General features: G+C 45.4%; 3 protein-coding genes and 1 pseudogene across 3 annotated transcripts; all 4 read right to left on the bottom strand.

The window, feature by feature from the left end:
- Nucleotides 1-564: 564 nt before the first annotated feature.
- LOC140189000 (histone H1-like) lies at nucleotides 565-1,244 on the bottom strand. The gene has a single exon (XM_072245666.1). The coding sequence runs from the start codon at nucleotides 1,242-1,244 to the stop codon at nucleotides 594-596; it is 651 nt and encodes a 216-aa protein (XP_072101767.1). The 3' UTR covers nucleotides 565-593.
- Nucleotides 1,245-10,785: 9,541 nt separating this feature from the next.
- Nucleotides 10,786-11,169, bottom strand: LOC140189315 (histone H2AX-like). Its single transcript, XM_072246023.1, has one exon. It carries the CDS (start codon nucleotides 11,167-11,169, stop codon nucleotides 10,786-10,788), a length of 384 nt encoding a protein of 127 aa, XP_072102124.1.
- Nucleotides 11,170-12,022: 853 nt separating this feature from the next.
- On the bottom strand, nucleotides 12,023-20,435 carry LOC140189214 (histone H2B 1/2-like; annotated as a pseudogene).
- Nucleotides 20,089-21,031, bottom strand: LOC140188940 (histone H2B-like). The gene has a single exon (XM_072245595.1). The coding sequence runs from the start codon at nucleotides 20,890-20,892 to the stop codon at nucleotides 20,518-20,520; it is 375 nt and encodes a 124-aa protein (XP_072101696.1). The 5' UTR covers nucleotides 20,893-21,031; the 3' UTR covers nucleotides 20,089-20,517.
- Between the last annotated feature and the right edge of the window lie 938 nt (nucleotides 21,032-21,969).

The following is a 21,969-nucleotide window of genomic DNA, read 5'->3' as shown; positions in this document are numbered from 1 at the left end:
TCCTTGGAGTGGGAGCATGCGGTCCCGATGGGTAGAGAGAGGGATTTCCGTGAGCGGTGACCCCAGGCAGTAGTGCTTATGTGTGAATAAACTTATGCAGTTTTGTGGCTCATACCTGATTGAAGGTCAGCCTGCAAAGTCACCGGGTAGTTTATCATACATCTTTCCCCTACAGTCCATCCCCAGAGACAGATCCCTCTCTCAAGACTCCCCCTCCCCTCTCACATAGGTTTCAGCAGTTCCCAATCAACTCAGCTGAATCGGGCCTTGGGATGCGAGGCGCGGAATCTCAGTCACGCTGTCCTGGAGCGGGAGAAGGAACTGGGCCTGCAGACTACCCCACCGGTCTCACTCTCTCTCACACACACAGCCCGAGTGAAACGCAGTGTTTCACTTCAAATCTGGGACGCCACGGCCGCACTGAATGTCAGAGTGGTACCGGGAATATCGGGTTTTATGCGAGAAGTTACCCCGCAAAACTCAGACTGACCCACAGCGGGAATCACAATATTCACGATCAGCTCTTTTCTGAGATGTGGGTGGCTCTGAGAAGAGCCGTTGGGTTCAAACACTTACAAACGGTATATCTCAATTCACTTTTTGACTGCTGTCTTCTTGGCCGCCTTCTTCTTCGGGGCTGCGAGTTTCTTGGGGCTCTTTGGCTTCGGCGCCGCTGGTTTCTTAGCTGCCGGTTTTTTAGCCGCTGGTTTCTTAGCAGCCGGTTTTTTAGCCGCTGGTTTCTTAGCTGCCGCCTTTTTAGCCGCTGGTTTCTTAGCTGCCGCCTTTTTAACCGCTGGTTTCTTCGCTGCCGCTTTCTTAGCCGCTGGGTTCTTGGCGCCAGATTTCTTGGTGGGAGATTTCTTGATGGCAGATTTCTTTACCGATGGCTTGTTCGCTTTCTTCACCGCTTTCACGGCACTTTTTCCTTGACCGGATTTAAAGGATCCCGAAAGACCTGCGCCCTTGGTCTGAACCAAGGAGCCGCTTTCCACTCTCTTCTTGATGCACATCCTGATCTGGGCGCGACGTTTCCCCACATCGACACCGCTGCTGGTCAGAGCCTTCATGATGGCCATAGCGGACATCCCCTTCCTATCGCGACAATCCGCCACAATCTTATCGATTTGTTCGCCCAGCTTGGGACCGGCTGGTTTGCTCCGGGCGGCCGCCTTCTTCTTGGGACTCTTCTTTGTGGCGGCGGGTGCGGCTGGAGGAGCCGTTTCGGCGGGTGCTGTCTCGGCCATGTCGGCGACTCTGGAAAATCCTTCTCACAATCTGACTGAATGAGAACTAAAGCGAAAGGCGGCGGCACAGAGCAATTTAAAGGCAGCGAGCGGACGGGGCGGAGACATCCTCCTGTCAGTTCCCGGAGACTTCATTTTTCTGTGTTTCTCTCTCCTCAAAATTTCTCCGATTCCAATTGAAATCGGACACTCCGGAGACTCGGACTGGTCCCTGCCCGTCACTGAGGCCCGAAAGTTCGCTGGAAAGAGAGTTTAATCGGGATTAAAGGCAACACTTTCTATTTTAACCCGTTTCATTACTGCACTGCCCGCGATCTCTCTCCATATTGTTGACCTGTTCTCTGGTTTTCGGCTGAAATTTTGAAACGATCTAAAACTTTGTGGTTAATTCCTGCTTCGGGACTGAGCTGGGGAGTGGGGCCATCCCGTAACAGAGAAATCTTTTCATTTTGTACAGGAGGCACTGGGAAATCCGGCGATGTGTTCGGACCCACAAACACAGTGATACTCGTCTAAGCCGCCCGCCGCTTTAAAACACTCTCTGAATCAGCAAGTCAGGCAGCATCAATGGTGAGAATAAACATCGACATTTCGGGTCGAGACCCTTCATCAGGACTCTGATGGGAGATGCTGCCTGACTTGCTGGGTTCCTCCAGCATTTTGTCCGCGTTGTCGCGATTCCCAGAATCTCTTGGCATTATACTGACACATTGTTCACCTCTGCACCTTCAGAGGCCTGTACTGCTGTCAGAATAAAACGACAGGTTCCTCGTCATATAACACGGTGATAAATCTAATTCTGATTCCAAGGATTAAAGGACAAAGGACATTGTCTGGCCAAACTCTCTGTGTAACTGAGAACCTCGGGTCCGGGAAACATCCTTGGAAATCTTTTCTACACTCTCCCCAGTTTAACCCCGTTTCCTAGAACAGTGATAAGAGCTGCACACAATACGGCAAGTGTGGCCGCCAGTCACTTCCACAACTGTAACATAATGTCGCAACTGATATATTCTATCCCCTGACTAATGAACGCCAGCATGTGAAACCCCGTTCTTCACCACCCTGTCTACCAGTGACACAACTTTCAATGAACTGTGTGTACACTTTACCGCTAAATCTCTCCGGCCCATTCCAGTCCCCAATGACCGATCATTCATAGTGTAAGTTCTACACTGGTTTGACTTTCCAATATGCACCGCCTCACACTTATCTGTATTGAAATGCATTTGCCACACTTGACCCTCTTCCCTAAGTGATCATGAGCACCCTGTAATCCGCGACATCCTTCCAAGTAAAGTTGAGGGAAGTTATTCCAACTCATTAATAAACCTTTTGTGCACTGGCATTGATCAGTGAAGGTGATTAGTATCAAAATCAAGTTCATTATCACGGACATATGTCATTAACTTTGTTGTTTTGCTACAGCAGTACAGAGCAATTTCTAAAAAAGTTAAAATAAGAAATATATAATAAACAGTGTAAAAAGAGGATCAGGGAGGGGTGTGAGTCCGAAGATGAGAATAGGAAACCTAAACCTTGTCCATTCTTGCCTCTTTTACTCTTCATATATCTGAAAATAAATCTTTTTGTATCTTGTTTCTATTATTGGCCAGTTACTTTCATAATTCATCTGACTTCTGCATCTTGCTATTTTAGTTGTGCTCTTTTCTTTTTTTAAGTTTCATTATCCTTTAGCTTCCCAGTAATTTTGGTGATATTCTTTGCCCTCTCATGTTCTTTTATGCTGCCTTTGTCTTCTGTTGTTAGCGATGGTTGCCTCATCCTCCCTTTCAAATACTGTTTCTGCTGAGGGATGAACCGATCCTGTGTCTGCCAAATTTCTCCTGGAGATTGAAACTTTTCATACAAGGTAATCTGAGGAAGTTGAAATGCCCAACTGCTGTAAGCTTGTTCCCATTACCCCTCTGTGTGATTTACTAATATGTCTGCTGCACAATATCTGAGCGGATTGGGAGGCCGGCGGTATAATCCCATCAAAATCATCATTCATCATTTTATTTAAAACCTATACTTACAAGACCTCATCAAAACCCCTCTTATTACTGCAACACACATCAAAGTTGCTGGTGAATGCAGCAGGCCAGGTAGCATCTCTAGGAAGAGGTACAGCAACCTTGATGTGTGTTGCTTGGATTTCCAGCATCTGCAGAATTCCTCATGTTTACCCTCTTATTACTGCAGTGTTGGTCTCCTTAATCAAAGATGCAACATCCCCAACTCGTAAGGTAGCTTTTAAATGTTTGCCCTTCACCTTAAACAATTACCCTGTAAATTTAGGCTTCCCTACCCTGACACAAAGGACAGTCACCAGACGGCTCCTTACTCTCTCAGGAGAGAGAAAGAGAGTCCCAGTCTGTCCAAGTTTCTGCTGATAATTAAGGTCCTCCAGTGTCAGTAACATCCTCATCAAACTTCCCTCCACACTTTCCAGCTTCATGACATCCTTCCTGCAACTGGATGATCAGAACTGTGCAAAATACAGTGTGGTCTCACTTCGACTTTTACGGTTGTCATACAGCATCCCAAATTCTCTACTCGGTTCCCTGATTAATGAACACAAATAGGCCAAACACCACCTTCACCATCCTGACTACCTGTGTTGTCACTTTCAGTGAATGATGTTTCTGTATTTCATGGACCCTCTGTTCTGTAATACTTACTCTCCAAGGGACAAGAATTTACTGTGCAGATCCTTCCCGAGTTGAACCTCTCGTAATGCAACACCTCACACTTGTCCACGTCAATATCCTTCTGCCATTCTTTGGCCGACTTCCCCAGTTAATCTCGATCCCATTGTACTCTCAAAGAATCTTCCCTGTCCACTCTACCATCAACATTGCTGTCATCCGCAAACTCACTAATCACATTAAGTACAATGTCAGAGAAATTGTTAACATCGATGACAAATGACAGTATGAGCACCGATCCCTGTGACTGTCACTGGTCAGAGGCCTCCAACCTGAATAACAAGCTGCCATGACCACCCTCTGTCTCCTTCCACCAAGACAAGTATCTTGTCTGGCATCCCCTCTGCTCTAAATGTGTAATACAAAAGAAATAAAGATTAAATCAAAATATATCTACCTACGGCCTACATCTCTCAGAAGAGACGAAACCTCAACTCCTCACTCCAATTCTGTCCCACTCATACAATGACCGCTCTGTTTAAATCTAACTTCTTTTTATTGGATCTTGCCACCTTCCAAATTACGGGCAATCAAAAGTTTCCTTGGGAATTGTGACATGCAAAATGTGCCAACTGCCCAGGTTCACTTCATCAAACTCCCTCTCCCTTTACATAATCTGATAACTGTGTGGGACTGTGGCACTCAAAACTGTGGACTACAGGAAACCATGCCTGCACTGTTCTACAAGGCCACAAATGATTAAAAAAAACACTGTATAACAAACACTGGAATTCCCTAACTGAGATGAATAGGGAGACGGGGTAACTGAAAAGATTCAAACAGAAGGAAGGTAAATGTTTGTAAAATCAGGGAAGTAAGATTGACATACAAGGAAGGCTGATGGCAGATCAGCCTTTATATGGAATTGTGGGTGAGGGATTAAGAGAGGACACACTGGAGGGTTCATCCAGTGAGACAATGTGGATGGAGCTCAGGATAAGAGAGGTGCATTCACTGATGGGATTATACCACAGGCCTCCCAAATGCCAGCAGGAGATAAAGGAACAGAAATGTAGCAGGTAATGAAAGATGTAAAAGCAACAGGGTAGTTGCAGTGGGTGATAAATTTCCCCAATGTTGACTGGGACTCCCTTAGAGTCAGGGGCTTAGATATCACCAAATATGTTAGAAGAATACTGGGATGTTACTTAACATAGAAGTGGATAGTCTAACCTGGGAAGGGGGTCAGAGAAAACATTGTATTGGGAAATGAGCCTGGCCATTGATAGAAGTTTCATTTTGGGAACGGTAAATAAGGACAAGACTGGACCCGGTGGTAATGTGGTCATTTGGGGTACAGTTAATTGCAACTGTCTACATTGAACATGTAAATGATGTTTAAAAGCAATCGGGTCAGAATTCAGACAGAACTGTTTCTATGAGGAGGAAACACAAGGATGGTAAGGTCTGGCAGAGGGGCATAGTGAGAGATGTTATGAATTCAGACTGAAAGAAAATGAAGAATAAGGAATATTTCAGAAGTAGAAATTGGAGAAGGCCTCTGGCAACATGAAACAAGTAAGAGAGAAGTTAGAGAGAGAATCAGAAGTGTGAAACGGGAAGAAGAAATAACTTTGGTGAGAAGGGGCACTGCGGAGAGGGTACGACAACACAAGCACAGAGGAGAGAATTTATGTCTGAAGTGTGCGAGGGACTAAACCAGTACTTCTCATCAGTATTCATCAGTGTGGTCATGGAGGATAGTGAGATCAGAGAAGGGAATGCTGATATTCCAGGGCATGTTGTTCCTCAGGCAATAGAGACAAATTATAGACTGGTGAGACTTGGATAAATGCTCGGGAAATTATTTGAGAATATTATTAGAGATAGGATCTCTAATAAAAGTTAGGAGGGTAAAAGGAGGATATCATGAGTCAGAAGGCAAAGTGAGCAAAATCCAAGAGATTCTCTTGGTATATTCATAGGGCAAGGTAAGTTAGACACAGAATCGTTCTCCTTGGAGGTGAACATGGCCATCTGTGTGTGGAGGCAAATGAAATAGGAGAGGCTATCCACGAATATTTCTGACAGTTATTTCACCATTGCAAAAATTCTTTAAGGTTGTTAAATCTCCAGGGCCTTATCAGGTACATTCTCGTACTTTGTGGGAAGCTGGAGAATACACTGTGGAGGCCAGGGGAGAGATTATTTTGCTTCATCTCAGGCACCAGTTGAGGTTGCACATGATTGGACAGGGTGACTAATGTGGAATTGATAGTTTTGAGGCCAAGACTGTGGATGATATGAAGAGACAGGCAGTGTTGAGGAAGCAGGGAGTCTGCAGTAGCACTTGACAGATTTAGAGAATGGACAAGGAAGTGCCAGATAAAATACAGCGTAAGGAAGTGTGTGGTCATGTACTCTGGTAGGAGGAATAACAGCCTAGGCTCTTTCTAATCAGGGAGAGAACAGAAATCAGTTGTGTGAAGGGTCTTAGTGCACGATTCCCTAAAGGTTAATGCACACATTGAGTTGGTAGTGAGGAAGGCAAATGTAATACTTGCATGCATTTCAAGAGAACTAGAAAATAAAAACAAGGATCTAATGCTGAGGCTTTGGTCAGACCTTATTTGGAGTATCATGAGCAGGGTTGGGTAACTTTTCTAAGAAAGGACGTGCTGGCATTGCAGAGGCTGTAGTGGAAATTCACGAGAATGATCCCAGGACTGAAAGAGTTAGGATATAATAATCATTTGATAATCTGGGCCTGTACTCACTGGAGTCTAGAAGAATGAGGGAGAATCTTATAGAAACACATTGAATATTGAACGGCCTAGATAGCATTGATGTGAGAGGATGTTTCCAATAATGGAGGAATCTAGAACCAAACCACACCATCAATAAAAAGATGCCCCTCTAGAATAGAGATGAGTAATTTCTTTAGTCAGAAGGTGATGAATCAATGGATTTCATTTCCACAGGCAGCCATAAAGGCAGTCAGTGGGTTTATTTAAAGCAGAGGTTAGTAGATTTTTAATTATTATTAAGGGTATCAAAGTTTATGGGTAGAAGGCAGGAGAATGGGGTTGAGAGGGATATATGATGGAATGGCAGAACAGACTGAATGGGCCAAAAGGCCTAATCCTGCTCCTGTGACTTCAGGACTGATGGTTTATGCGGTGCCATTGTTCAAAAAGGGTAGTGGAAACTACAGGCCCATCAGTCTGTAATTTGTTGGAAGAGTTTCTGATGAACAGGATCCACCAAAATTTGGTTTGATTCAAGACAGTCAGCACAGTTTTGTGCAAGGAAAATTATGTCTGGTAATTTCTTGCAGCCCTTTGAGGGGTTTCACAAGGACGTAGATGAGGTTAGGGCTGTGGATGTTGTCTATATGGACATTAGCCAGGCCTTTGACTATAGTCTGGAAGGTTAGATCTAGAAACTGGAATCTGGGGAGATAGTTGATTGATTCCATAATTGCCTCCGTGACAGGAGGCAGAGGCTGATGGTTGAGGGTTGTGTCTCAGACTGGAGCTGTCTGTCTAGTGGTGTGCCACTGGGTGACAGGACCTTTGTTGTTTGCAATTTATATAAATAATGTCCATGTGAATGTGTAATTCACTGAAAGTGACGTCTCAGCTAGATACGGTGGTGAAGATGGGGTTTGATCTGCTGGCTTTCATCATTCATGTCACTGAGTACAAGAGTTGGGAAGAAGTGTTGCAGATACACAAGTCTTCGGTGAGGACTGATTAAAGGAAACCATGCTGACTTTGGCCTATTTTTTCATGTGTTGCCAAGTACCCGAAAATACATCCTTGACAATTGACTCCATCATCTTCCCAACCATTGAGATCAGACTAGCTGGCCTATGATTTGCTTTCTTCTGCTTTCCTCTCTTCTTTAAGAGTGGATGACCTTTGCAATTTTCCTGTTCTGTGGAACCACACCAGAATCCAGAGATTATGGGAAGATTATTACTAAAACTGCCACAATCTCTTCAGCCACATCTTTCATAGAACTGGTGTAGATAATCTGGTCCAAGTGAATTCTCTACCTTCAGACCTTTCAGTTTCTCAAGGACCATCTCCCTAGTAAAGGCAAAATCACTCATTTCTGCCCCCTGATTCTCTTGAATTTCCAGCAGACTGCTAATATCGTCCCCAGTGAAGACTGATGCACAATACTTATTCAGTTTGTCTGCCATTTTCCTGTACCCCATTACTACCTCTCCAGTAACATCTTCCAATGAACCAATATCTACTTTTGCCTCTCTTTTACACTTTGTATATCTGAAGAAACTTTTGGTATCCTCTTTAATACCAGTGGCTAGCTTACCTTTGTATTCCAACTTTTCCCTCTCTTCATGACTTTTTTTGTTGGTTTTAAAAGTTGTAAATACTCTGAGAGTCAGGGACATCTCGGAGCAGATACAGAACAGGGGGATGGTGTTCATTCAGCCAGAGATGGTGATTCACATCAGTACCAATGGACAGGTAGAAAAGGGATGATGTCCCACAGGGAGTTAGGGAAGAAGTTATGGAGCAGAACCTGAAATGTTGTAATCTCCAGTTTACTCCTAGTGCCCTGTGGTGGTAGGGATACAAACAGAAAGTGAGAGCTGATGAATGTGTGGCTAAGGAGCTGATACAGGGACAGGGTTTCAGGATTACGGAACATTGGAACCTCTTCTGGTGCTGGGGTGACATTTACAAGAGGGATGGTTTGCAGTTTCACTGGAGGGCAGTCAGGATCATGAGGTTCATTGCTGCTCCCTATGAGGGTTGAAACGAGATTGACAGGGGGATGTGAAACAGAACACCAGTCACTGAACGGAGAGATTGAAGCTGAGTTAGATGCCAGGCACAGCAATATGTAATGATGGATTTTGAGGCAAATCCACATCTGACCTGGAGTTTGTTTAAAGACCAGTGCAGTGTTTCAGGGCCAGTTTTTTCCAGTAAGAGGGAGGGTCAAGGATGGCAAGGTTCAGGAACCTTGGATGATGAGACAGGAAGTTAATTTAATCAAGGAGGAGGAAGAAGCATAAGTAAGGCTTAGGAAGCTAGAATCAAACAGGGTGTTTGAGGACTATATTTAAAAAATAGGGGAACTCAAGAACATTCGGAGAGCTGGAAACACTGATGAAAAATCTCCGGCAAGTAGGATTGAAGATAATCCCATTGCATTCCATACATTCGTTGTGGTGAAAAGGATACCTAGGGCTGCACTTTGGGAGATCCAACATCAAGGGTGTGTACACAGTTAATGGCAGGAACATTAACAGTATTAACAAAGAGAAGGATGTCGAGGTTCAGAGATATTGGCTCCCTAAAACTGGGAGCACAGGTTGACAGGGAGGTAAAGTTGGTGTATGGTATGTTTACCTTCATCAGGCAAGGCACTGAGTTCAAGCCCCAGGACATGATGTTACAGGTTTATAAAATGCTGGTTAGGCCACATTGAGAGTATCGTGTTCAGTTCTGATCACCTCAATATAGGAAGCATGTGGAGGGTTTGGAGCAGGATGTCTGGAGGAGGTGTGCACTGAGGAGAGGCTCGACATGCTGAAACTTTTTGCTTCTGGAGTGGCGTCGGCTCAGGAGAGATTTGATAGATACCTGTGGAATTTTGTGGTCATGGTTGGTGTAGACAGCCAGTAATATTTTTCACAGAAGGCATGTATTTAAGCTCAGAGGAAGAAAGTGAAGACAACAGATTGATGGAGACATGGAATGCACTGCCAGGGGTGGTGGCAGAGGCAGAGAGCACAGGAGTATTTAAGGAAATCTTAGACAGTCACAAGAATATGTAGAGAAGGGCCAAAGGGCCACTCCTGTACTGTCCTTTGTTCTTTGAACAGCAGATGGCCTCTGGGCATGGATCCGTGCAGGAGACTGGGATATTATATCCCCAACACAAAAATGGTTGTCGGAGGGGCAGGACCGGCAGCTCAGTTTCACAGTACAAATGCTACAGGTACGATGGAGTGGAGGGGAGAGAAGAGAAGGCGGAGATGTGTTTGACCAGAGAGAACATCTCAGTGGTACTTAGAGAAGACATCCCTGGGGGTTGCCGCATCATGTATACTGGGACCGCCGCACTGCAAAAGGGTTGGTGGCGCAGAATTTATTCTGTGCGTCCAGTTTTATCAATCAGTATTTAGAAGTTCCTACTAGAGACAGGACAGCACTGAACCTCCTTGTCGATCCACCCACTCCCTCCCTTTTCTTCCTGGCACAAACAAAAGTCTGTATCAGAGCGACCCACCGCCTCACAGAGGGAGCCGTGTCTCGGGAGATCTGACCAAACTGACCCTTTCTTTGCAAATGTTCATTTATATTTCAGAGACCCAGGCGGACGAGATTTTCAGTAAATACTGTCAGTTCCATATGGTAAATGTACTTTTGTAGATAAATGTAAAGCTGCAAATCAATATTGTTCTGTGAAGCGATGGGAATTGCTCATGAAGCGATCAGCGGAACGGTCCAGGGTCAACCCGCAATGTGAAACCCAGACAACGCGGTTTCAGGTCATGAAGACCAGAATCGTTCAATGATTGGAGATTAAATTCACCCTCCGGGGGCTGACTCTGAAAGTTCATTTCCCCACCCCGCAAGGGGAGAGAGCTCCATTCAGCCAGCAGAGAGGGGAAATGAGTCAGGGCGAAGCGGACCGCGTACTGTGCAGACTTATACCGGTTTAATTCGCGGAAGAAACACGACGGAAGGAGAGAAAACGTTACCAGGGATGCCTCCGATCGGGGCCGTGTCAGATACACAGCCGAGTTACTACGAACGGCAATCACCCGCTGTTCAGCCCTTCCACAGACACTGTGAGTGGCTCTGAAAAGAGCCTTTGGATAAATAGGTCCAGCTTACGTCGCCTCACTTACTGGCACCGCCGGTTTTCTTGGGCAACAGCACAGCCTGGATATTGGGTAACACACCGCCCTGAGCGATAGTCACCCCTCCCAGCAGCTTGTTCAGCTCCTCGTCGTTGCGGACGGCCAGCTGCAGGTGTCGGGGGATGATGCGGGTCTTCTTATTGTCCCGGGCTGCATTACCGGCCAATTCGAGGATTTCGGCTGTCAGATACTCGAGCACAGCAGCCAGATAGACCGGGGCTCCGGCACCCACCCGCTCAGCATAGTTGCCCTTTCTTAAGAGTCGATGAACCCGGCCGACCGGGAACTGCAGTCCAGCCCGAGATGAGCGAGATTTGGCCTTGGACCGAACTTTGCCGGCGCCGCTTTTTCCACGTCCAGACATTTTCAAAGTCACAGTAACCGCTCCAACGACAGTGATGGAATGTTCACCCCACCCCAGCTCGCCTTTTTATACCTTCTTTGAGAATGCAAACTAATGCTTGTGATTGGTTTAATGCTGCTTGTTTTAATTGGTGAAAAGAAACAGCCCAATCGACGAAGTGCCTTAATCACCAATCAAGAGCCCGTAAAGGCAGAAGCGCGGAGTGTAACCATCTCCTCCCCAAAGTACTCTGAAAATTGGAAAAAGCCCGCCAAAAAAACTCATTGTTCAAATGTAATCTGAAATTAAATCATTGCTGATCTGTTTGAGGACTGGGTCTTCGTATTTCCCCGTTACTGAAACCGGGCACATTTAATGTAAGTGTAGTTGATAATGGAGTGTCTGGGCACTCAAATTTCTTTCAACTCGTAAAAGAACCGAGTAAATCTGACACTCAGCTTCTGCCCGGTGCCGGCCATTGTGTAAACGTTAGCAGGTTATGGACAAACGGCTCTTCTCAAACTGTGACCAGCGGCTAGTCTGCAATTTTTTTTTAAAAAAAACTGTTGTATGAAAGAACCGTGAAGTCGTTCCGGCCTCGAATTAAAATGAGATTCAGAGAAGTTACCTAACTCCAACTAATAAACTCCTGAACCCACAGCTAAAACAGCAACGGGAGTGGGAGGAATGTTAAACACCAGGATTATAGGGGGAAGATGAAGCGGATATTCCAACCGCTCTTTAGCTCCTGTAAAAGTCACCACACATAAAACGTGCGCCATGTATTGCCTAAATGCCAGTACAACTCTCTCAGTGAAATCGTGAATGGCTCTTAAAAGAGCCGTTGTGTTTTCGATCATCTCACTGGGGAGCTTTACTTGGAGCTGGTGTACTTGGTCACCGCCTTTGTCCCTTCGGAAACGGCGTGCTTGGCCAGCTCCCCGGGCAGCAGCAGGCGCACAGCGGTCTGGATCTCCCGTGAGGTGATGGTTGACCGCTTGTTGTAATGGGCCAGGCGGGAAGCCTCGCCCCCGATGCGCTCGAAGATGTCGTTGACGAATGAGTTCATGATGCTCATGGCCTTAGAGGAGATGCCAGTATCGGGGTGAACCTGCTTCATCACTTTGTAGATGTAGATAGAGTAACTCTCCTTCCTCAGCCTCTTGCGCTTCTTCCCTGCCTTACCTGCTGGTTTGGGCAGAGTTTTCTTGGCGCCCTTCTTCGGAGCGGGTTTCGCTGTCTCAGGCATTTCCGCTGACCGCTACAGACCCACAAATAAGCAAAACGGGCTCGGAGCACGAATTAAATAGGCAGCGCCCAGAGGTGTATGCTAATGAGGGATGGGATGCCTAGGTTTCTCAATGGCTATTTGAAGTAACGTCCATGCAGTAAGATAATTTGATTGGATAGCTAAAGGAATTCATTCAACCAATCAGAACTCGTTCTGCACTACCCAGTGTTCGTTTTGGGTAACACCGTGGACTGGAACTGTCACCGATATGGTGAGTTGCCGCTGCGGTTAATTCCGCAGGAAGGAAATCTAAAATACAAAATGGACCAACTACAGCGGCAGTATTCGGTCATTCGGCCCGTCGTATCTGCTAGAAAAGCAGATGGAATAAGAAAAACACACAGTTGATAATATGAAACGTTTATGTAATGAAACAGGACAGCAGGAGACCGAAGGTCAAATGGACCGGGTGAAAGATAAATTTACTGCAGCAGCATCATAAACACATAGTATCCACGATACAGTGCTCACAAGAACTAAACTGCTGTACAGAATTGTAAAAAGAGAAGATAATTAGCAGTTAGTCCTGACGAAGGGTCTCGGCCCAAAACGTCGACTGTACCTCTTTCCCAGAGATGCTGCCTGGCCTGCTGCATTCACCAGCAACTTTGATGTGTGTTGCAGAGAATTTGAATTATCTCAAGACAGTCCATTGTAGTGTAAATTGATCAAAGTGGTGCTGTCTTGAGGTGGGGAGGAGCGTTGTTCGGGTTTGTTAAAGTACGTAATGTCTGTACATTACGTACAGGGTTCATTCTGTACCTGTCAGTCTCTGGTACAGTGTGAGAGTGTGGGGTTCATTCTGTACCTGTCAGTCTCTGGTAGTATGAGAGTGTGGGGTTCATTCTGTACCCGTCAGTCTCTGGTACAGTGTGAGAGTGTGGGGTTCATTCTGTACCCGTCAGTCTCTGGTACAGTATGAGAGTGTGGGGTTCATTCTGTACCCGTCAGTCTCTGGTACAGTGTGGGAGTGTGGGGTTCATTCTGTACCCGTCAGTCTCTGGTACAGTATGAGAGTGTGGGGTTCATTCTGTACCCGTCAGTCTCTGGTACAGTGTGAGAGTGTGGGGTTAATTCTGTACCCGTCAGTCTCTGGTACAGTGTGAGAGTGTGGGGTTCATTCTGTACCCGTCAGTCTTTGGTACAGTGTGAGAGTGTGGGGTTCATTCTGTCACCGTCAGTCTCTGGTACAGTGTGAGAGTGTGGGGTTCATTCTGTACCCGTCAGTCTCTGGTACAGTGTGAGAGTGTGGGGTTCATTCTGTACCCGTCAGTCTCTGGTACAGTGTGAGAGTGTGGGGTTCATTCTCTACCTGTCAGTTTCCGGTACAGTGTGAGGTTCATTCTGTACCTGTCAGTTTCCGGTACAGTGTGGGAGTTGGTACTTGGCACTGTGTCTCCCAGTCTCTCATGCAATGTAAATGTAGAAACTTCTTTCAGATTCATCCTCACAATTGAATTCTTTTTAGCTTTTTAAACAATATCACACAATGCGATGTGGCCACACATTTGTTGGAGGTACAACACCTTATGGGTGGCTTCCAACCTGACAGCATGAACATCGAACTCTCGCATTTCTGGTAATGCCTCCCACCCCCCCCCCCCTTCACCATTTCCCATCATCTTGCCCACCCACCATCTCCCTCTGGTGCTCCTCCCCCCTTTTCTTTCTTCCATGGCCTCCTGTCTCTTTCACTAATCAACTTTCCAGCCCCCTACACGTTTCACACTCACCTTATTTTCTCTCTCCCCTTCCCCACCTTTTAAATCTACTCCTCAGATTTTCTCCTAAGTCCTGCCGAAGGGTTTTGTCCCAAAACAGTGGCTGTGTTTTTTTCCTATAGATGCTGCCTGACCCGCTGAGTTTGTTCAGCATTTGTGTGTGTGGCTTGGATTTCCAGCAACTGTAGATTTTCTCCTGTTTGTGACACAATGCTGTACATCGGTATATCAGGGATGATGTATCTGGTTACGTTGTACTAATCTGAATGGACTTTGGAGCAGAGCATCCAGAGCAACAAGTCCAGACCATTGAATCCAACTCTGGTCTTGTGATAAATGTGTAACTTTCCTCGAGTCTCGGTGTGGGAGGGTTTGAATGGTGTGTATTGTGTAGCAACATTTGAACTGATGGAATTGAGAATGATTTTGACTGTAGATATGTAACCAGTGTGTCCACAGTGATCAGTGATGGGACCTTTGTTTGATCAGATTAAAACACACATGGGCTGATCAGATCGCTGATGACATGAATATTGGTGCAGTTGTGGGTGGCGAGGAAGGTTGTCAAATGGACAGAAGTGGATATAGATCAATTGGAATCATGGATGGAGAAATGGGGGAAATGGATTTTAATCTGGACAAGTGTGAGGAGTTTTACAGGTAAAATGTCGTAAGAAACTCCACAGTAAATGGCAGCACCCTTAGGAGCACTAATACACGAGAGAACTTTATGTGTTTCTCTGTATTATCTTGCAAGTGTCACTAAAAGGAAGTAAACTACTCTAAAGATCACAGAGGGGGAGCAGTAAGAGGATCCAGTGGGGGGTGGGGTCGCTGTAGGGTAATGTCATGGCTGGAAATGTGCGTAATTAATGACCACTGACATTCTGTTGTGTTTCTCTTTTCGAAGCTGGACTGCTGTTATGATGTAAGTATGTGAAGTTTTTTTTTAAACTGTGCTTTATGTTTCTGTATTTGGAGGACAATAAATGAGTTGTTATGGTTTTCCTGAAACAGAAAATGCCTCATGCCATTTTATTTGTAAAAGCCTTCACACTGCAAGAATACCACAGTGTCAATCTGCACCAAGAAAACCTGATCACATTCTCTTGAGGGTTAATGGCATTGCTGACTCTGAATTTACTGCCGTCGAATGCCAGCAGGGTCACAATCAGCAGAAACTCTCACAAAGCAGCTCTGTTTGTATTGTGTGCTTAGTAGGTCTGTGGGAGATACCCAGACTGTGAAGCTATAGTAATGGAGAGAGACACACTGAGCCAAGTCACAGCTTGATGGGCAGAGAGGAAAACAGAGAATTTGATGTTGTGTCCTTATGCCTGAACTATGCCCAGTTAGAAGTGTTGTTCCTCCAGACAGTGTTCAGGCTCACTGTAACAGTGTGACATCAGACATCAACATGAAAACTAAAATAATCTCAGCTGAGATATATTCTCTTTCACCTGTTGATCATCTTTGCAAACATTTTACAGGCAGAAAAGGCAAAGAATTTCTGTCTGAGAATCTCAAATGCAACAGCATGTCACTTCTGTTGTGTCAGTCAGTTCCCCAGCATTTGAATGCTACCAATCACTGAATATGAAGGGGGAGATGGTTGAGAAGACAGCACACCAGAGTCCCAATACGTGGACTTGTCCATGGACTGACCTGATAAATGGCCATAGAGTTGATACCAGTGAGTTGGCGTTCACCGCCTCTCATTTTGGAAGGGATTCACCAGGCCACTGCACCTGCAGATACACCAGCAAGTTCACACGGGGAGAGGCCATTCACCTGCTCCATGGCGGACGGGATTCATTCAGTCACATGAGCTATTACAACACCAGCCAGTTCACACCGGTGAGCAGCTAGACTTGGCTCTGTTGTCTCTGTCTCTCAGTATAGCTTCACACCTGTTCCAAGTGTGGGAGGAGATTCATTCAGTTCACCCACCGTGTGAGGCTCCAGTGAGTTTACAATTCATAGAGGACACACTTCTGTCCTGAGTCAGCAAAGAAATTTACTCAAGTCATCCCACCTGCTGAAACACCAGCAACTTCACATCAGGGAGGAAGTTATAATAAGCTGTATATGGGACTGTTAATGTCAGATTCCACAGATCTTGTGGCTGCTCATCAGACCCAGGACTGAACCCTGGTTACTGAGCATTGAGGGGGTTCATCCCACCATCTTAAAATACACTGATGTTTAATATTGTGGATCTGTCATAGACAAATACATCAATTCCATTTCAAATCCTGTATCTCAGGTGCTTCCTCCCTGTCACACCGATAATGAACAGTCGAGAGGCCACTCAGTCCAGCTGCTACCTGCTTGTGTTCCTATTGCACACCAGAGCTTTCAACCCCATCCCTGCCGTTCACCACTAACTCACCCTATAATGTTCAGGATGTAACTGGTCACCGGTCTGGCGATGAAGAGGTTTACCTTGAATTCACTCCACGACTTTCTGTAAACTGCAGAGGATTAATTTACTGTGGTTTTCTCCCAAATATTCCTCATCCCTCACAGCTCTGGACCAAGGCTGAAATCTTGTGTTGTTAAAATCTTCCTGTCCCGCTCTATTCATTGTTTTGTGTCATTTTCACTGATTTCGAAGGGCTGTGCCTCACATTGCTGGGCTGTTGCAATACAACACTCTCCTCTAAAGTACGACAGCAGAATGGTGGAGCAGAAACAAGAGGGGTCAGCACAAATGAGGGCTTTGGAGCTCCAGATGTGATGGAGGCTCGAGTTTACGTAGAGTAGGAGGGAATCAGACCAGGAGGATGAGGCTGCAAATGGAAGTTCAGCAACTTTTGGAAACTGATTGACTGAAAAAAGAGGTTTATGTTTGCAAAATACTGGAGGGACTCAGTGCCCCCCAGCGGCATCTGTGCAGACAAATAAATAGTTGATATTATGGGCCAAGACACTTCATCCTATCTAGACTGTTTATTCCTCTGTTCAGCTGCTGCCTGACCTGCTGAGTTCCCGCAGTACTTTGTGTGTGTCACTTCAGAGTTTATTCCCAGCATCTGCTGAACCTCGAGTTTCATATCCGCATTTCTAAATGAGTGGGACTGTGACAGTTGTCATACAAAATGCTTGTTGACATTGTGTAATAAACAGGAGAAAATCTGCAGATGCTGGAAATCCAAGGAACACACACAACATGCTGGAGAAACTCTGCAGGCCAGGCACCATCTGTGGATAAAAGTACAGCTGACGTTTTGGGCCGAGATTCTTCAGCAGGACTGGAGAAAAAACAATGAGGAGTAAATTTTAAAGGTGGGGAGGGGAGAGAGAAACACAAAGTGACAGGTGGAACTGGGAGGGGGAAGGATGAAGTAAAGAGCTGGGAAGTTGTTTGGTGAAAGAGATACAGGGCTGGAGAAGGGGGAATCTGACAGGAGAGAACAGAAGGCCGTGGATGAAAGAAAAGGGGGGAGGAACACCAGAGGGAGGCGATGGGCAGGCAATGAGAGGGAAAGGGGGATTGGGAATGATGAGCGAGGGGAGGCATGACTGGAAGATCAAGAAGTCGCTGTTCATGCCATCAGATTGGAGGCTGCCCAGATAGAATACAAGGTGTTGTTCCTCCTACCTGAGTGTGGCCTCATTGCGACAGTATACGAGGCCATGGATTGACGTCTCCATTGAGTACACTGTTTGTGGAAGCTTGCTGTGTTCAAGTAGCTGCTGAGTTTTCTGCATAAAATCATTGACTGATTTTGAAACATGTGGCGTGGAACCAGCACTTGCCCCTCAAATTAATCCAGTCTGTTAACAACAGCACATCACCTCCCTTTTCCAAAATACAATTCAACCACACTATCACCATCCATTCCGTAAGTTTACACAAATGGGACGTCAGTGATATTGGTCTATAACTAGGAGGATCCATCAGGGGTTTCCCAGGTTTTAGAATAGACAGTACAATTGCCATTTTCCATGAGGAGAGAAGATGGCCTGAACTCCAATTATGATTTTAAAAATGTAATATTATCTCAAGAGAGTTGTTGACCATATGTTTAAACATGCAATAACATGTATCATCCTTTCCTGGAGCCGTCTAACCTGTACTATAAATAGCTTTCTTAAATTCACACAAAGAAACTCTACATCACTAATACTATCATTGCTACAGCTGGTTTCCAACACATTAAGGTATTCTTGTAAAACCTTATTGCTACATTGTTTAGTCTCTCCACCTATTTTAATTATGAATTGCAGCAAATGACCAAGCCAGGACTCAACCGTCTCTCCTTCAGGAACAATTGTATTACCTTCTTTAATCAATATTCAGAACCCTATGAATCCCACACCCCCATTTTCTTAGTCATTCCCCAAACATCTTCAAGTTTAATAGTCCTTCCAATACTTTCACAATATGACCTCCAGTAAATCTTTTTCACAAGCTTCATTACTTTCCTCACCACGGCCTGTGACCTGTTACACTTAATATGATCACGCGGAGAGTGATACTTAACTTTCCGAAATGCCACGTTTCTCTCAGTAACTGCCTCTGCACACTCCTCCGTCCACCACGGTACAGCTTTTCTCCCACTACTGCACTTTTTAAATTGAATCTCTGCCACCACTATTTGATGAATAATGTCACAACGTTTCTTTGCAGAAATCCACATCATCCTCACCATTCAGCCCAGACACTCAGCACATAAAACATTCAAACTTCTCCCAATTTGCTTTACCAGAGCTCCACCTCCTAAAAGTGGCCTCATGCCCCCCTATATAAATCCAAACTCAAGCTTATAAACATAGGGAAACGATCACTCTCCAATGCTTCATCTCCCATGACATCCCACTACTCACTCCAATGTTCAAAACTAAAGTTAAATTTACAGCATTTTCAGAACTATTATGAACATTAAATCTTGTACCTCTCCCACCATAAAGACTAACAGGATATGAAATATCTGAAACTCTTCTATAAACAAAATATCACCAATCTGAGAACAACCCCACAGTGAACTAACTATGTGTTAAAATCCCCACACCATACAACGCTTAGTGAGCTAGAGCTACGTATGCTCTCCAACAAATCAATCGGGAGCTTTCCACAATGGTTATAATAACACACAAACACGAGGAAATCTGCAGATGCTGGAATTTCAAGCAACACGCATAAAAGTTGCTGGTGAACGCAGCAGGCCAGGCAGCATCTCTAGGAAGAGGTACAGTCGACGTTATAATAATATACCACTTTATTGCCCCTACCTGTGGAATCAAATGTGTCTTCAAATGCCTCATACATTTCATTTACATCCACAACTCTATGCCCTCTCCCTCTCTTTAAAAAAAACTTGCAACACCACCTCCTCTACCAACTAATCTATCACGCTTAATTACAATATAACACTGGAAGGAAGAACTTAAATGTGGTAACAAATCAGGTTTCCTGATACATATAACATCACATAGATTTGATAAATCAGAAATACATTTGAAGTCTTGCCCATTAGAAATCAGGCTTCTGGAAATCACCCTTCTGATGCAGGCGGGGCGCGGGCGGTGCGGAATGTAGTGGGACGTTTATGATTGGTGAAACAGTGCCTGATCTGATTGGAAAGAGCAAATACTCCAATCACAGAGCTGCCTTATTCACCAATCAAGAGACAGCAACTGTAAAAGCGCGGAAAATACCGTCTAACCGCCGAAATAAACTGAAATTTGCAAAACACCGCCAAAAAAGCCTTTGTTGCTGAAATTAAACCACAACAGGTTTGTTTGTCGGCTCTTTACCCCCGTTACTGGAGTCCGACACACTTAAACAAAGTGTAGTTAATATTGCGATGGTGTCTGGGACATTAGTTCACCGATATCTTTCAATTGATAAACGATTGGAATAAAACCGATTCTCAGCTGCTGTTCGCGGTCGGTCATTGTGTAAACTCAAATCAGTTTAGCAACGGGTCGCCCGGCAGAAAGTGGAGCTTTAACAAATGCTCTGAACGACCCGTGACAGTATTCAGCTCTCGCGTCGGAATGGGGTTAAGAGAAGTATCCAAAATGGGACAAAGCTTAATGAACCCACGGTAATTAAACCAGAAACATTAGCGTCCATGTCAGAGAAATCTGATGACCGAGAGGAAGCGACGGGGAAAGGGGTGTGTAACGATTCCGTGCCTGGGCAGTTGGCAGGAATTAACAGAGAAATTGGGATTATACTGAGCAGCGGACAGCAAATTCTGATTAACGGGAATAAGATTCTGAATGAGCAATTCCAAATTTACCTCAATTCCATGTCTCAACATCGTGTAACTCTTTTAATGAAACCGTGAGTGGCTCTTAAAAGAGCCTTTGATTTTCCGGTTTGTTTTGTCAGTGAACTTGTCTTCACTTGGAGCTGGTGTACTTGGTCACCGCCTTTGTCCCTTCGGACACGGCGTGCTTGGCCAGCTCCCCGGGCAGCAGCAGGCGCACGGCGGTCTGGATCTCCCGGGAGCTGATGGTGGACCGCTTGTTGTAATGGGCCAGGCGGGAAGCCTCGCCCGCGATGCGCTCGAAAATATCGTTGACGAATGAATTCATGATGCTCATGGCCTTGGAGGAGATGCCGGTGTCGGGGTGAACCTGCTTCATCACTTTGTAGATGTAGATGGCGTAAGTCTCCTTCCTCGACCTCTTGCGCTTCTTGCCAGTCTTGCTCGCTGGCTTGGACAAAGCTTTCTTGGCGCCCTTCTTGGGAGCGGGTTTCGCTGGATCCGGCATTTCCTCGTCGGTTTCAAACACAATAATAAGCAGAAGCTGTTCGGAGCGCGGATTAAATAGGCAGCGCCCAAAGCGGTATGTTAATGAGGATGGGAATACTGAGCATTTCTATTGGCTGTTTGGAGAAATGAATCACCAATCGGAACGGCGCCAATGGGCGGGGTTTACCGCTGTCGTTTGATGCGGGAGGAAGTACTGAAGGGCAGAGACAGGCCGGGCTGCGGGCTGAAATTGAAAAGGGAAACGCAATTTCAAAAGCCGAATGAAAATAAAATCAGATGAAATATTGTAAAATTAAACACTAGGACATTTAGTTCATGACATAGGGCTGCAGGAGAGTGAAGGAGAGATTTGGACATTTCAGTGTAAAGTTTAAATCGAGTTTATTTATGCACAGGTGAAAGGAACAAAGTATTTGTAGCAGCATCACAGACACATTGCATCAGAGACACAACACTGACAAGGAACACTGATATTAAATATGAATTATACCAAAATATTCAAACAGACAGAAGACTATCAGAACAAAATCAAAATAACAAACAGATTATGCCGGCAGTGGGAGAATCATCCCTCTTGTGCTTCTTCATCTCGTCACTCTAGATTCAGTGTCACACAACGCTGCCACTTTGATCTGGCCCATGCCTTCATCAACCAAGTCCAACACTTGCCTTTAGTGCATCTTCCCCCCCCCCCTTACACTGGTCATCGGGTTTGTGGGGGTGTGCCCAGGGTTAGTTGGGGTGTGTGCCCCCTTGGACCTCAGAATTAGGTTTGAGGGTAGGGCTGGTGGATGTATATGTGGGACTGGGAGAGATAAGGCTGTGGAGTTTAGTATGGTGAGATAGGTGGGGCTATGGTGGATAGGGTAATGTAGTGGAGTCACTTCAATCTGGCCCATTCCCTTCATTAATGTGGCCTGACACCACTTGGCTTAATGAACCGGGTGTTGCAAAGGGACACATCATCAGTAAAGCAACCTGGGGTCATTGAGTGTTTTGGGTCTTTAATCATGAGACATCCTCGCCCAGACAACCCAGCCAGGGTTAATCAGGCCCGCTTGTGTTTATCCCATGG

Source organism: Mobula birostris, chromosome 28 (genome assembly GCF_030028105.1).
Source record: "Mobula birostris isolate sMobBir1 chromosome 28, sMobBir1.hap1, whole genome shotgun sequence".
In the NCBI taxonomy this organism is placed as follows: domain Eukaryota; kingdom Metazoa; phylum Chordata; class Chondrichthyes; order Myliobatiformes; family Myliobatidae; genus Mobula; species Mobula birostris.
Note: the sequence above shows the minus strand (reverse complement) of the source record. Positions and strands in the feature narration are given on the sequence as shown.

Bases quoted from the DNA above. Each gene is read 5' to 3' on its own strand.
- LOC140189000 (XM_072245666.1), bottom strand. From the start codon at position 1,244: ATGGCCGAGACAGCACCCGCCGAAACGGCTCCTCCAGCCGCACCCGCC.
- LOC140189315 (XM_072246023.1), bottom strand. From the start codon at position 11,169: ATGTCTGGACGTGGAAAAAGCGGCGCCGGCAAAGTTCGGTCCAAGGCC.
- LOC140188940 (XM_072245595.1), bottom strand. From the start codon at position 20,892: ATGCCGGATCCAGCGAAACCCGCTCCCAAGAAGGGCGCCAAGAAAGCT.